Source organism: Myxine glutinosa, chromosome 7 (genome assembly GCF_964187855.1).
Source record: "Myxine glutinosa chromosome 7, kmMyxGlut1.1, whole genome shotgun sequence".
Classification (NCBI taxonomy): domain Eukaryota; kingdom Metazoa; phylum Chordata; class Myxini; order Myxiniformes; family Myxinidae; genus Myxine; species Myxine glutinosa.
The window spans coordinates 120,385,518-120,402,108 of record NC_136267.1 but is presented as its reverse complement, the minus strand read 5'-3'; the positions used below and the strand labels follow the sequence as shown (position 1 = coordinate 120,402,108).

At 43.1% G+C, this 16,591-nt stretch overlaps 1 protein-coding gene across 1 annotated transcript in view; it reads right to left on the bottom strand.

Moving 5' to 3' along the window:
• Nucleotides 1-16,591, bottom strand: part of LOC137412050 (tenascin-X-like) — a 157,794-nt gene that overhangs the window by 126,364 nt on the left and 14,839 nt on the right. The window contains exons 2-5 of the mRNA XM_078782729.1: nucleotides 11,310-11,567; nucleotides 8,635-8,892; nucleotides 1,812-2,069; nucleotides 1,178-1,435 (exon numbers count right to left, since the gene is read on the bottom strand). Coding sequence (XP_078638855.1) covers nucleotides 1,178-1,435; nucleotides 1,812-2,069; nucleotides 8,635-8,892; nucleotides 11,310-11,567 — 1,032 coding nt within the window. The remainder of the gene's footprint in view (nucleotides 1-1,177; nucleotides 1,436-1,811; nucleotides 2,070-8,634; nucleotides 8,893-11,309; nucleotides 11,568-16,591) is intronic.

The window sequence follows — 16,591 nt, the reverse complement described above, 5'->3', positions numbered from 1 at the left end:
AACCAAGCAATCTTTATGTCTTGGCACCAAGTAAGAAAACCAGAAATGTTGTATACCCAGAGGTTTTGAGAAATTGAAAATTGAAAAAACGTCATGTAGGAAATGTACTGTGATATTGCTCTAAAATATACATGTTCTTTTCATCATATATTTGCATTATTCTTATTCAACCCGGACGAAGCCGGTGGATAGATCGAGTGTGTGACAAGACCGAATCGATTCGATTTTGGTGAAGATGCGAATATGGATTCGGATACGATAATGGTTTAATTTTTAAGTGATTCTTTACCATTGAGGGATCGGGCGAAAAGCAATAACATGATATTGAAAACGTTATGGATGACTTTTGACAAAACCAGGTGAAGGAGTTGGTTAGGTGACAAGAACAAGCCGATTAGATTTTGATGCAGGTCGGAATCCAGATCCGGCCCATCTTTGGGATACAAAACAAACTGTTCAGCCTGGTGGAGGTATGCGCTCTACTGAGTGCTGTTCTAGTTTGTTTTGCTTTATCCATGTCTTTTTCTAACCTTCACTTAGCCCCTCACCTGCAGTGGCATTATGCCTTGTCTCGAGCGATTTCCAGAAGAAAAAAATGCCAAATACTTCCTTGGTAAATCTGAAATCCTCATGGGATACAAGCAAGACCTTTGTCTGTCATTCATTGGGGTTAAGCACAACCAGTGTGGATTTGGAGGAATATCAGTGTGAATAATTCCACTTTTAAAGGACATCCAGACATCATTCATTCACTTTACTCCATAAATTTCTCAAGTTACAGATCACCCAATCTTCTGATGGACACTTGATGCGGATCTTCCAAGCTCCATGAAAGCTCATTATATGCTTGTACTACAGAGAGACATTCTTGGTTAAACTTTTGACCATCAATAAAACACTTCTATCATGGAATCATTCATCGTTTGATCGTCTTGTATATTGATTAAAAAATAAAGCAGAACAGCACCTTTCTCTGCCACCATACCTGTCCACCATACCTGTCCACCAAATACCTGCATCATACATTTCCCTTCTCTTCAACAAGTAATACTTTGCATGATTCAAGCATAACGTGGTTAGATAACAATGGGAATGAGGTTGGGGTGGATGTGAACTTCACAAGAAAACTCATGAACACCTGGAACCAGGAAGACTATACATTCAGTGATTTACACACCTGTCATCCCTGTGATGGTTGTTGATGCCGAGAGGTTGCCGCTGATTGGGGTTATTCCAATATTGTACTGCCGACCTGGACGCAAGTCGTGGAACACGTGAGAAAAGGTACCACTAGGTAATACCAGGCTGAATATCACGTGACCACCGTGAGACAAGTGCACTTCAATGCTATTGTGCAATGAGAGTGAAGCGGTCCAGGTCACGTGGAGAGTCGTCCGAGTGGCTTCAACTTTCACTCCAGTCACAGGAAACAGAGCTGGACACAGGGTCGAGGTAAGGGGTATTTGATTTGTTATACACAGTGGGTTGAGGAATGGGTCAGGGGTAATATATTTTCTGGGTAACCAGAGGTCCTCTCCACCATAATTGTGAACGCAATAAATAGATGGTCTCAAAAGGTAGAGAGGCAACCTCTAGTGAAGGAACAGTGGAGGAGGTTTACATAATTTCAGCCTCCTTGCCCTTACAATAATTTATCCTGAGATGTGATGAGATTTCTATCAGATCTCATGAGAAACCACAGGAGATGTTTATAAGTTTTGTTGGAGTGGTCGTAGATAAACGCATCATTTTTAAGGTGCCAAGTCATATGTCACATCAAGTTTGTCCGAACATGGAAACATCTTACCAACCTGTACGCACCACACAAGACGCAGATGTGTGGAGCAAGTGGCTGTGTGTTACCACAGAGATGCGGTAGAGCCTGCCAGATGAAAGGTTGACAAAGGTGTGGCCGACAGAGTCTGTTGGTAGCGTGAGGTTGACCACGTAACCTGTCTGGTCATTTAACTCCACGATGAGATCATCAAAGTCACCCAAGGGAGCGTTCCATCGCAGTTGCACCGAAAACTCTGTGCTGTTGCAGGTTAGATTCTGTACTGTGGAAGGTGCTGTTGATAAGGGAATAAACAATTCAGCATTATCACAGATTTAGATTCCCATATGCTTATAATATCATGCTGGTACTGTTTGTCTGTTGTATTGATTCTGGTAGAGTCAGATACACAAGATTATCCTAGCAGGAAAGGTAGGGCAAGATGGAGCCCCACCCCATTACCTTCTCGTACATAGTTATATGATGTATACCCTGAAGGTCTGCAAAAAAAGGCTCTCTGGTTGACGTGGTCCAGCAGGCAATTCTCAGAGGGAAAATGTTCAGTGTATTGAACAATATAACTGATGAGCATCTTGCCACACCTTTCCTGTCAGGGATATCCTCACTCTACTAAATCCTTACAACTGTAGGTCCGATGTTAAAATTGAAAATGGAAATTATATGGTGAACCACAAGATGTAACTGGAACGGCATTCAGTATAGCACATACCTCTATCAGGATGGACAGTTTACGGTGTGTATCCCACTGAGGTCATATCTGGATCTGGACCTGAACCAAAATGTAATCGGCTTGTTCTTGTCACCTACCCAACTCATCCACCTAGTTTGGTCATTACCTGTCCATAACTGTTTGAGATATTATGCTATCTATCGGTTTTAGCCCTATCACTCAATGCCGAAAAATCACTTGGGAATTTGAAAAAATTTAGTATCCGGATCCATATTCGGATCTTCACCAAAATCAAATCGATTCGCCTGTCACCAGTCCACCAAGTTTTGTCCGAATCTGTCCATAACGTTTCGAGATATCGTGCTATATATCGGTTTTTTCCCGATCACTCAATAGTGAGGAATCACTTATGAGAGTCTCAGATCCGGATCTTCACCAAAATCGAATCATTTCACCCTTGTCACACACACTACCCCTCCACCCAATTTATTCGAATCCGTCCACAACTTTTTGAGATATCCTGTTCAGAGGCAGACAAACAGAGAGATAGACAAACAGTCAGGGGTGAAAACATAACCTCCATCCACCAGGAAATAAACAAACATTCCTTATATACAAGTTGAGCTGTATAATTTCACTTTATTTAACGACAACCTATCGAATGGTGATCCTGCTTGACATATCCCTCCCCCTCACCTCCACTCCACTAAGACCATGCAAACTAAGGCTCTCAGTGTCAATGGCATCTCACAAAAGGAAACTACGTCTCTGGGTCTCGTTATTACTCCCTTGGTGCAGGTTGGTCTTTTATCAGGCTACAATATGGTCTTACTCCTAATGCCCTCTCACATCTTCCCCAATGCCTACCAATACACTCAACCAAGTTATACCAGAAACCTGTCCTCGTTATTCACCTCAAATTCAAGCTGAACACTCATCCATTCTACCCATCTTCCCTCACAAATGGAATCATTTTCCCAAATCCGTTATCTCATGCTCTTCCCTGCACAATTTCAAGTCTGCTTCCCATCACCACCTTTGATCGCTCCCATTTCTACCTTCAAGTTCTACTCCATTTGCTGAGATCCTATCTCCTTTTCATCAACACTTCCTCTCCAAAAGCTGTGCTGCATAAACATGCTATTGTCTCCCTGTTCCCCTCTTCACTACGCCCCGTGTCTGTCTTCTCTTTCACCCCATCATTCTGCTGTTTCATGAGGTTAAATTCCTGCATATAAAACCTCCTCTTCCAATGGAGGCTGTAGTTCCCCAAGGTAAGTATACTCAATATACACACAAATAACTTCTATGGAATCTGAGAAAGCTTCCTTTCCTCCGTGCAGATCATTACACTTTGTATCATGTGGTAACCCACCCTAGCAAATCCACAACAGATGCACCCCCCTCTGCAGGCTTGGAAAGAAAATGCTTGTCCGACAGCTACAGTTTCTACGTCAGTTAAAGCAAATCTCACATTATCACCGAGCGTACCAGAAGGATCATCAAGCAAACATACTAATACACTTCCCTGTTCTACTTTTGGAAGTAGATCATGACCCTTACAAAGAAATACAACCACTTGGGCAGACAAGACCGCTAGCCTCCAAAGCCAGGCGCAGACCATGTATCATCATGCCAAGTCCTTCCTTGGTAATTCTGAAATCCTCACGGGATACAAGCAAGGCGTTTTTCTGTCATTAAATGGAGTGAAGGACAATCTGTATGGATTTTTCCACCTTTAAAGGACAGCTACAGTGCATTCAGAAAGTATTCAGACCCCTTCACATTTTTCATATTTTGTTATGTTGCAGCCTTATGCTGAAATCGTTAAAATTCATTTTTTCCCTCATCAATCTGCACTCAATACCCCATAATGACAAAGAGAAAACAGGATTTTAGAAAGTTTTGCAAATTTATTAAGAAGAAAAAACTGAAATATCACATTGACATAAGTATTCATACCCTTTGCTATGACACTTGAAATTTAGCTCAGGTGCCTCCCATTTGTCTTGATCATCTTTGAGATGTTTCTACACCTTGATTGGAGTCCACCTGTGGTAAATTCAATTGATTGGACATGATTTGGAAAGGCACACACCTGTCTATATGAGGTCTCACAGCTGACAATGCATATCAGAGCAAAAACCAAACCATGAGGTCGAAGGAACTGCCTGCAGAGCTCAGAGACAGGATTGTGTCGAGGCACAGATCTGGGGAAGCCTACAAAAAAATTTCTGCTGCACTGAAGGATCCGAAGAGCACAGTGGCCTCCATAATTCTTACATGGAAGAAGTTTGGAACAACCAGGACTCTTCCGAAAGCTGGCCGCCCGGCCAAACTGAGCAATCGGGGGGGAGAAGGGCCTTGGTAAGAGAGGTGACCAAGAACCCGATGGTCACTCTGGCTGAGCTCCAGAGATCCTGTGTGGAGATGGGAGAAACTTCCAGAAGGACAACCAATGGTGCATCAAAGGGTGCATCAAAATACACATTTCCAGCACATTTTCTGTCTGGGTGCTAAAAAGTGTTCCATTTCATGTTATTACAACACATGCAAAATATTTTTGCAATCCATGGTGATCTAGAGGTGCAACGGCACATCAGCTTTTACGACTGAAGGGGGTTACCAGCAGTGTCGTGTAATCCGTGTATGCCAAGGTGGGTAGCCGACGAGCCACGGTTTACTTTCAATTAGTATGCATAGTATTGTATCTGGGTCTCGATACATAGTATTGGGTCTCGATACGATAATTAGTATGCATAGTATTGTATATCCACAGTTATCAGCACTAGCCACTGGAAGTATGCATACTCATTGAAAGTAAACCGTGGCTCGTTGGCTACCCACCTTGGCATACACGGATTACACGACACTGCTGGTAACCCCCTTCAGTCGTAAAAGCTGATGTGCCGTTGCACCTCTAGATCACCATGGATTGCAAAAATATTTTGCATGTGTTGTAACAACATGAAATGGAACACTTTTTATAGCACCCAGACAGAAAATGTGCTGGAAATGTGTATTTTGATGCACCCCATCAACCATCAGTGCAACACTCTACCGATCTGGGCTTTATGACAGAGTGGCCAGACGGAAGCCTCTCCTCGGTGTAAGACACATGAAAGCCCGCTTGGTGTTTGCAAAAAAGCACCTAAAGGACTCTCAGATTGTGAGAAACAAGATTCTGTAGTCTGGTGAAACCAAGATTGTACTGTTTGGCTTCGGTCTGGCCACTCTGCCATAAAGCCCAGATCGGTGGAGTGTTGCAGTGATGGTTGTCCTTCTGGAAGTTTCTCCCATCTCCACACAGGATCTCTGGAGCTCAGCCAGAGTGACCATCGGGTTCCTGGTCACCTCTCTTACCAAGGCCCTTCTCCCCCGATTGCTCAGTTTGGCCGGGCGGCCAGCTCTAGGAAGAGTCCTGGTTGTTCCAAACTTCTTCCATTTAAGAATTATGGAGGTCACTGTGCTCTTGGAAACTTTCAATGCAGCAGAATTTTTTTTGGAGGCTTCCCCAGATCTGTGCCTCGACACAATCCTATCTCTGAGCTCTGCAGGCAGTTCCTTCGACCTCATGGCTTGGATTTTGCTCTGATATGCATTATCAGCTGTGAGACCTTATATAGACAGGTGTGTGCCTTTGCAAATCATGTCCAATCAATTGAATTTACCACAGGTGGACTCCAATCAAGGTGTAGAAACATCTCAAAGATGATCAAGACAAATGGGAGGCATCTGAGCTAAATTTCAAGTGTCATAGCAAAGGGTATGAATACTTATGTCAATGTGATATTTCAGTTTTTTCTTATTAATAAATTTGCAAAACTTTCTAAAATCCTGTTTTCTCTTTGTCATTATGGGGTATTGAGTGTAGATTGATGAGGGAAAAAATGAATTTAAACGATTTCAGCATAAAGCTGCAACATAACAAAATGTGAAAAAAGTGAAGGTGTCTGAATACTTTCTGAATGCACTGTATAATTCATTCACACAACTCCATCAATTTCTCAAGTTGCAGATCACACAACCTTCTGATTGGCCCTTCATATGGATCTTCATGCTCCATAAAAGCTCCTTATATACTTGTACTTTAAAGAGCCGCTCATGGTTGAACTTTTGATTATCTATGAACACTTCTGTCATGGAATGAAGCATCGGCTGATCATCTCATATGAGAGGTGATCAGTTCGTTTGTGGCCCAGCAAGGAAAACACTATATAATCACTTTACATCTCAACATCATCTCCCATCCTGGCAATGCAGTCCATCCACCAGTACACAAGCTTGGCCATGCCCATTCTGAAGCCTAATTCCTTGTCGTGCCCCTCTAGGAAGTTCTCTACATCTGCCATCATAGCATTGTTGTTCTCATATTTGTTCTCCCGCAAAGCTTTTTTCTGGTGAGGGAACAAAAATCTCCATGATCTTTCCAGCTGATGATGTCCTCTTGAACATTTGAGGGAGTAGGGACTATGTGTTTCCACTGCATGCTCCGTTGCTTGGTCTCAGGATCAAAGTGGTGAACCCATGTCTCATCCTGTGTGATAATCCGCTGGAGGAAATTGTCTGTTTCAGCATGAAAACAGTCCAACAGATTACAGGAAATGTCTAGACGAGCTCTTTGCTGGTCCATTGTCAGTATTTGGTTAACCCACCGTGCTAACACATTTGCCATGCCCAGTTTGTCTGAGGATTGATTAAACTGACCCAAAACTAATAGGTATTTTCAGAGGCAGATATTGAGGTAGATGGCAGATGTTGAGTCATAAGATATCTCATCTACGTGCCTGATCGTTATGACCCAAAACTGATAGGTCTTTTCAGAGGCAGATATTGAGGTAGATGGCAGATGTTGAGATATAAGATATCTCATCTATGTGCCTGATCGTTGCTTGTATGTCTTTCATCACGACTTCAAGCACCTGGTCCACAATTTCTAGTGTTACCACCTCAACAAGACAACCTGATCTGTGTTCATCTTCGGTGCTTTGTTCTGCCATGCTTGAGCTCAGCTTCCCAGTTCTTTACTCTGGAATATGAAGGAGCATCATCCCCTCATGTCGCTATGATGTGCATATGCATTTGCTTGGGAGGCAAGCCTTTTTGTGCAGCTAGTTTTTCACAGCTTGGAGCTCCAATTTCTCCATGTTGACTGAATTTGGAGAGGTTCCCTACTTTGGGTCCACGCTCTGGAAAATCTACGAGCAGAAATATGAAATTTGCACTAACTATTATAATAGCAAGGTTTGATATTTATACACAGTAATTTTCATGATCCTACCATGTCTACAAGTAGGTTAGACCATAAAAATAAACAAACCTTTCACCCCTCATGAACCAGATGAAAAATAAGGGAATAAAAGCACCTTTCTCTCCAATATTACCTGTCCTTCAAATACCTGAATGTTTTTTTTTTCTCCTTCCCTCCAACAAATAATACTTCAATGAAAGCACGTGTAGCTTTCAAAAACTCAAAAAGAATACCAAGCCAGCAGATCTTCATGTGCCCTTGTGCTACATTTACCCACCTATAGCTAGTAGAGTGAGTGCACCATTCAGGTTTGTTGTAAAATGTCAGATCCACATGCGAGGGGACAATGACGTCATGGGCTTTGTGATCTACATTTAAATTAATATATGTGGGAAAATTACATGCCCAGACCAGGAATCGCATCCAGGTCCTCTGGAAAACTATACCAGTGCTCTGCCATCTGAGCTATCTGAGCGACCCTGACCAAGCATGTAATTATCCCATACATATGATTGCCACTCTCTTTCCGTTAATGCTTCCGGGGCACTCGCTGCCAACCATAGGAGTACCAATGGCCTGAACACGAGAGGGTCTTCCTCCAATGGGGGGACAAATCCTCTCATTGGGGGGCACAAATCTTCCGGGGCACTCCTGGTCTGGGCATATAATTTTCCAACATATATCAGTTTAATTATTTAATTCTGTTCATTAATCGAATTGTTCCACATTTATCTCTTATGAGGATGTGCAAACAAAAATATGTTGTTGTTGGTAAAGATCAACAAGGTATGATACAAACACCGCTTGGTAAGATTACAATGGGAAGGAGGTGGGGGGGGGAGGGAGATGATGAACTTCACAGGAAAACTCATAAACAACCTGAAACCAGGAACACTATATGTTCAGTGATTTACACACCTGTCATCCCTGTGATTGTTTTCGATGCCGAGAGGTTGCCGCTGATTGTGGTTATTCCAATGTTGTACTGCCGACCTGGACGCAAATTGTGGAACATGTGGGTATAAGTACCACCAGGTAATACAAGGCTGAAAATCACGTGACCACCGTGAGACAAGTGCACTTGAATGCTATTGTGGAATGAGAGTGAAGGGGTCCAGGTTATGCGGAGAGTCGTCCGGGTGGCTTCAATTTTCACTCCAGCCACAGGAAACAGAGCTGGACACAGGGAACATTTGATTTATTACATGGGAGAAGGGATGAAAGTATGGGCTCAGCGGAAACATATATATATATATATATATATATATATATATATATATATATATATATATATATAATATTTATATATATATATATATGTATATATATATATATATATATATATATATATATATATATATATATATATATATATATATATATATATATATATATATATATATACAGTCACGTGAAAAAGTAAGTACACCCCATGTAAAGTTTTGACTTTTTCAACATATTTCAACATACAGCTATTTGATCTTCATTTCAACAATATTGACAGATAAAGGTGATATAATATAACAAATATCATGAAACATTTACATTTTGTAGTCCATTGTATAATTTAAATAAACATCAATGCAAATTTCGCATGTGGAAAAAGTAAGTACACCCTGACATTTATCACGACTTCAAATAACTAAAATTAGAATCAGGTGCACCAGCTCAGGTGCAAATGATTAGAACATCGTTAGAGAGGATCTTTAGAGAGAATTTCGCATGTGGAAAAAGTAAGTACACCCTGACATTTATCACGACTTCAAATAACTAAAATTAGAATCAGGTGCACCAGCTCAGGTGCAAATGATTGTGGAATGAGAGTCGTTGGAGGAACCTGTCTTATTTAAACCTCAGACATTTAGTTTGGTTTGCTCTTTGTTGTTGAAGTGTGCGGCGTCACCATGCCTAGATCAAAAGAGCTCTCTGAGGCCTTCAGAAAGAAGGTTATAGATGCCTACGAGTCTGGGAAGGGATTTAAAAAGATCTCCAAACAATTTGAAATCAATCATTCGACTGTCCGGAAGATCATCTAGAAGTGGAGAAGATTCCAAACAACTGCCAACTTGTTCAGGCGAGGCCGCCCCAGCAAGTTCAGCCCGAGAGCAGACCGCAAGATGCTGAAAGAAGTCTCTACGAACCCCAGAATGTCATCACGGGACCTACAGGTAGCTCTTGCCACTGTTGATGTCAAAGTGCACGAGTCTACCATTAGAAAGAGGCTGCACAAATTTGATCTACATGGGAGGTGTGCCAGGAGGAAACCTTTGCTGTCCAGAGAGAACATCAGGGCAAGACTAAAGTTTGCCAATGAACACCAAGGGCCGAGGCAAAGACCAGCACTTCTGGAACAATGTGCTCTGGACAGATGAGTCAAAGGTAGAGCTATTTGGCCACAGTACCAGAAGACATGTTTGGTGAAAACCAAAGACAGCATTTGACCACAAGAACCTGATACCAACTGTAAAGCATGGTGGTGGAAATATTATGGTTTGGGGCAGCTTTGCTGCATCAGGGCCTGGGCAGCTCACCATCATAGAATCCGCTATGAATTCTTCATTGTCCCTGAGGGTGCTTGAGGATAATGTGAGGCCATCTGTCGGAGAGTTGAAGCTCAACCGAAGGTGGACCTTGCAACATGACAATGACCCTAAACATACCAGCAAATCCACCAAAGAATGGCTGGAAAAGAAAGAAATGGAGGGTTCTGGAATGGCCAAGTCAAAGCCCGGATCTAAATCCCATCGAGATGTTGTGGGGGGATTTGAAACGAGCTGTGCATGCAAGAAACCCCTCAAACATCGCACAGCTGAAAGAATTCTGCATGGAGGAGTGGGCAAAAATTTCTCACAGTCAATGTCAGAGACTGGTAGACAGTTATAAGAAACGCCTACTTGAGGTTGTTTCTGCCAAAGGGGGCAATACCACCTATTAGAGCCAAGGGTGTACTTACTTTTCCACATGCAAAATTTGCATTTATGTTTATTTAAATTATACAATGGACGACAAAATGTAAATGTTTCATGATATTTGTTATATTATATCACCTTTATCTATCAATATTGTTGAAATGAAGATCAAATAGCTGTATGTTGAAATATGTTGAAAAAGTCAAAACTTTACATGGGGTGTACTTACTTTTTCACATGACTGTATATTTATATTTATTTATTTATTTATATATATTTTATATAAATATATATACAGTATATATATATATATATATATATATATATATATATATATATATATATATATATATATATATATATATATATATATATATATATTGTATATATTGCATACATTGGTGAAGGGGGTGAGTTGTTGCAAAATTTCCACCATATGTGTATACATAATTAATATATGATCCTGAAGCTTCAATAGGTAACATTCAATAAGGACACAGCGGAGGAGGGTTACATAATTCCAACTTCCTTAGCCCTACAATAATTAATCCTGAGATCTGATGAGATTTCAGATCTCATGAGAAACCACAGGAGATGTTTATCAGGATGGTTTGTTGGAGTGGTCGTAGATAAACCCATCATTTTAAGGCACCAATTCATATTTCATGGAAACATCTTACCAACCTGTACGCACCACACAAGACGCAGATGCGTGGAGCAAGTGGCTGTGTGTTACCACAGAGATGCGGTAGAGCCTGCCAGATGAAAGGTTGACAAAGGTGTGGCCGACAGAGTCTGTTGGTAGCGTGAGGTTGACCACGTAACCTGTCTGGTCATTTAACTCCACGATGAGATCATCAAAGTCACCCAAGGGAGCGTTCCATCGCAGTTGCACCGAAAACTCTGTGCTGTTGCAGGTTAGATTCTGTACTGTGGAAGGTGCTGTTGATAAGGGAATAAACAATTCAGCATTATCACAGATGTTTTACACCTTAGATTCCCATATGTTTGCAATATCATGCTGCCACTGTTGGTCTGTTGTATTGATTCATGTCGAGTCAGGTTCACAAGATTCTCCTGGCAGGAAAGACAGAACAGGATAATCATCATCGAGAGGACTTTCTTATAACCTTCTCAGTCCTCTCAGTTCTGGTTAGATGATTACTATCCTGTACATCCCCAGCAGAGGGCTCTGTGCATGACATTTCAAATAAAAATGGTCAGTAAAATGGACCGAGGATATGTTTGTATAACACAAACCGTGCTCCATGCGTAGGTACATAATAAATACTAGCGTTATGATTAGACCAAAAATCACCGACCTGTGGTTAGATCTAACTTTAGGTTTTGCTTTTTTTTTTACGGACGAGCTTACTGTTTTTACGTATATTTTAATTGAGATTTTTTTTTCACAGTTTACAGTTATATAAATTAAAATTTTCAGTCTCGATATCAATTGACGGATTTATTTTTTACGGACGAGTTTACGGTTTTTAATGTAAATTTTCATTTGCGGATGCTTTTTCTTTTTTTCATTTATGGACATTATTGTCATGCTTATTTCACAGTTTACAGTCAAATAAATTATAATTTTTAAATGCTAGATATTGATTGAGGTTTTTTTTTGTTTTGTTTGTTTTTTTATGCCTCCGTTGACGAAGTAGCCGGAGGCATTATGTTTTCAGGTTGTCCGTCCAGCTGTACATCAGTCCGTCCGTCTGTGATAGGTTTTCGTCACCGCGATAACTTGTGAACGGCTGAAGTGATCGAATTCAAACTTGGTACAGGTATGTATAATGACGCAAAGATTAACCGATTAGACTTTGGGGGCAAAGGTCAAAGGTCAAAGTCAAAATCTGTAATACGTCTATAACTAGAGAATGCCTGAAGTGATCTTATTTCGAACTTGGTTCAGGTATGTATGATGTTTCTAAAGGTTCACTGATTATAATTTGGAGTCAAGAGGTCAAAGGTAAAGGTCTGTAATAGGTATATAACTTAAGAATGGCTGAAGTGATCAAATTCAAACTTGGTACACATTAGTGGTTAGAGTTAGTCAGTCAGTGGTTAGAAAAAAGAGCTTTATACATATATATATTATTTTGTTGTTGTAGTCTGTGTTCGCACTGGCTGAGGGTGGGGGTATGTTCGCCTCCAGGTGTAGTTGCTGCATATGGCGGTGTATGTGCCCCTGCTGGCCCACCTTAGCTGACCATATCGAGGTTGAAGGACTGAAACGGGATGATGCTGAGGACATCGACTGAGGACCCGGTCAGTGCGGCACACTTGTGACCAGGTGTGTTTTGAACTTTAAACATATATATATATATATATATATATATATATATATATATATATATTGTTACGGTCCGCGGTTAAGGATGTTGTTTGCCGAGCGAAGGCACCGCGACCTAACAGTTTTTTCCCGACTCACCCGATTCACCCAGACGTTGGCCGTATCGCGCCACAGCTATTCAATCAGGGAAAAGACAAAGACGACGGATGTGAAGAAAAGGAATTAAGAAGACAAAAAGAAAGGTTTGAAATACGATTACTATTTATTACTATTTACAGGCTCAAAATAACCAAGGAGAAGGAAAGATAAGAAAATAATATACAGAAGCTTTTAGAGACACAGGGAAAATACTAGCTTATACAGACTTAATTAACTACCCAGGACAGAACAAACAAAACAAACTCACGTACGCAAATGGGGAACTTGCAGGCAGGAATGGTTGGAGGTGGGTGGCTGGAGGAAGGCACGGAGCTGGCTGGAGTTTGATCCCGCACGGGACGTCGGGCTGGACCTCGACGGCCGCCGATGCCACCGATCCTGTCGTGTGCGCGGGGTAACGGGTCGGAGCTGCTTGGTGGAGCCAAGCCAACACTGCTGGTGGGGGGTCTGGCGTGACGGGTTCTCTCTCCCTCTCTCACTAACTCCAGGACTCTGTCTTAGTCCAACTCTTCCTCACCGCCGACAACTCACCGCAACCCCTCCACTCTACGCAACCACTGACCACCACTGACGACCAACCCAGCTCTGACCAAAAACCACACACTCAGCTCTTGTCATTGCTCATCTCGTAAAAGCTCTTCCCTCTTCTCATCTCACCATGCAGCTCAGCTCAGCCTTGGACCTTTTTGCAACTCTCTTTGGGGAACGTCCCGCGGCGGGTTATATAGGCCCCGCCCCTCAACCTTTGCGAACCTCCTCGATGTTTCTCTCCACACCCTCTCCAAGTCCAACCCCCTGTTCGTGGTTGGTTGAGTGGGGCTGACTCACTCCTCCCCTCTATGACGAGGTGGGGACCCGCCTTTCTCCCCCAACCCTGCCTCGTGGTCAATGGTGGCGAACGGGGAAATGGAGGTTTTTGGGAATGGGAATGAAGGGAATCTATCTCTCACTTGGTACAATGGAGTGTCATGTTAATGGAAGACAAGGCCTTACCCTAAAACACATAATAAGGATATAAACTACTGAACAAGGGTCTTATAGTGTCCTGCAATGTGGTGTTTCATGGATTTAACTACCGGGACGCCCTTTTTACCTTTACACAACTCTGGAGGCAGGAGGGGCCATATCCAACCAATGTTACACAACAATTTACCACAATACAATACACACAATCAAAAAAATGCAATCCTCATATCCGCAACACTGCACCCTCCTCCTCTTAGGCACGCCCCGGGCCTATAACTTTAATTTAGTGTGACACACGTAGGTGTAGTTCTACTTTTAACCTGACCCTGAGTGCGACAGTTTTAAAACATAGATAAATATGTCCCGCTGCTCCATTGCACCCTGCCTAACAGACTCACGCCCACAGTTAACCGAATTGCGGAATGGTCTTCAAACTATACACTGATGGTGGGGAGCATTATTTACAGTGACGCTACTTTTATTTACAAAACTAACCCAGGACCTGTGATTGTTCTTTCTGGGGGGGAGACAGTCTGCCCTGCATCAATGCACCATGAAAGCACCCAAAACGCACCAATACACCCTCAGGCACCAATCGGTGCACAGTCATCATTGTTCAATGAATAAAAAATAAAAACAACAACCCCTAACCCTGCAGGTGGTCTCTTGCTCTTCGGCTCCCTCTGCTGGCTATTATTATTTTCTTCCAGTTGTTGTCTTTTTCCTTTGCTGGCGGCCTATTTGTGTTTCAATAAAATGCACCCAACGTGTCCATGTTTATTTTATTTATGGCCCACAGGGGGCCGACTACGTGTGGTTCACCTGTGGGGTATCAGTGCCCTGTGGCCAAGGTCCGCCAGCAAGATTTCGGGCCTTCATGGCCGGTTCCAGCAGAGGGGCCATGACCCAACCCATGGGGTCCATAAGTGGTGCTCGGCCACAGTGGTGTGGTCCATAATGTGGTGCATCGATGCAGACAGCAGGTTCTGGGAGTTCCAGGCGCACAATGGCGGACTCACGCACGCTCCTCTCGGCGCCCAGTGGCGCTCAGGTCCTCATGTGGGAGACAAAGGGGGGAAGACAGATGAGCGAGGGGTAAGGTCACAAGGGTACACATCAATAAGGCAATGCAAGGTGAAGTGCGTACGGAGAGCGAAGTGAGAAAACTCGTCCCCACCGTACGTCACCCCACCCTGTCACCTACACTACCCTTGCCCTTACCCCATATTTACAAAATCTACACATTACAAATTCGTCGCTACTGTCACGTCTTCCCCATATTTCCCCTACACCAAATTCGTCTCCACAATCCCTGTAGCCAAAATTTGCCATCACCCAATTCATCATCAATCCTCATAAGGAGGAAGAGATGGAACAACAAAGCACAATGTCACACCCACGTCATGATGCGTCTCACAATCCAAACATTTGCATCAATAAAAATAATAAAAACCACCCGGCATGGTGTGGAGTACCTGTCACCTCAGGTGAGTGGATGCAGATGGTGCAAGGAGATTTTCATCCTAACTACTTTCTAAATGACATTAACACACTTTACACTACCCGGGGTCTTTCCCTGCCAATCCATTGGCCATCTTACACTATGGGTTCTAAAAACCAATTCCCATTGACCAAACTGTGGTGCTTCTCAATTAGGGGTCTCACTCCCCCGATTCATCTCCCGGTGCCCTTGCACAATTTCTGGGCTGAGACGTGTAGCTCTCCCAGCAGGTCTACCCACCTGCACACCTCCACCACTGCAGTTGCCACCCGAGCTTACCTAGCTCCTCACCCTAACCTATCTAATTGGGGAAGGCCCCTCCTGGGTCTGTCACCCCTTGGTGCCCTCTGGCACTGGGCTACCCGGGTCCGTCCTCCGGATCCTCGGGCCCCATCCACAACTACCGGCTCCCAGAGCCCACCTGCGGCCTCACCTGGCCGACATCCTCACAGTGGTGGAGTGCCCAAACCAACTACACACACTAACAGGCTACACGCCCAGCCATTTCCACAACACTATGCACCCATCCAAATACCATTCTTTCACCCGCACCACAGATGCCAATATCCAACCACAATTTACCTATACCCTCTACCTAACACTTACACTACCCTCCCCGGGTATTCGTGATGGGGGTCCACTCTTCCCCCATTCACACCTTCGCACCATCCACTCCACTCCATAGTTTCCACCATACTTACTCCACGACCATCCATTCCAATACTCCATATACTCCACACTCCATGTATTCCACATTCCATGTATTTCACACAACCATTTATTCCATACACCTGTTGGTGCGCACCTGTGCACTCACACCTGGTGCCAGCTGCACCCTCCTTCCTTCCTGGACCATTTGGTCAACACCACACGCAATCACTACTACTCACTCAAACACTGCTCCATACACCTGTTCAGTTGCACACCTGTGCAATCACACCTGTTCCTCACACACTTTTCACAATACACTTCTGAATACACCTCCAACACTCACACGGCATCATCTAAACTACCTGTTGCCCTGCTAACTTAGTGCTCCCCGTC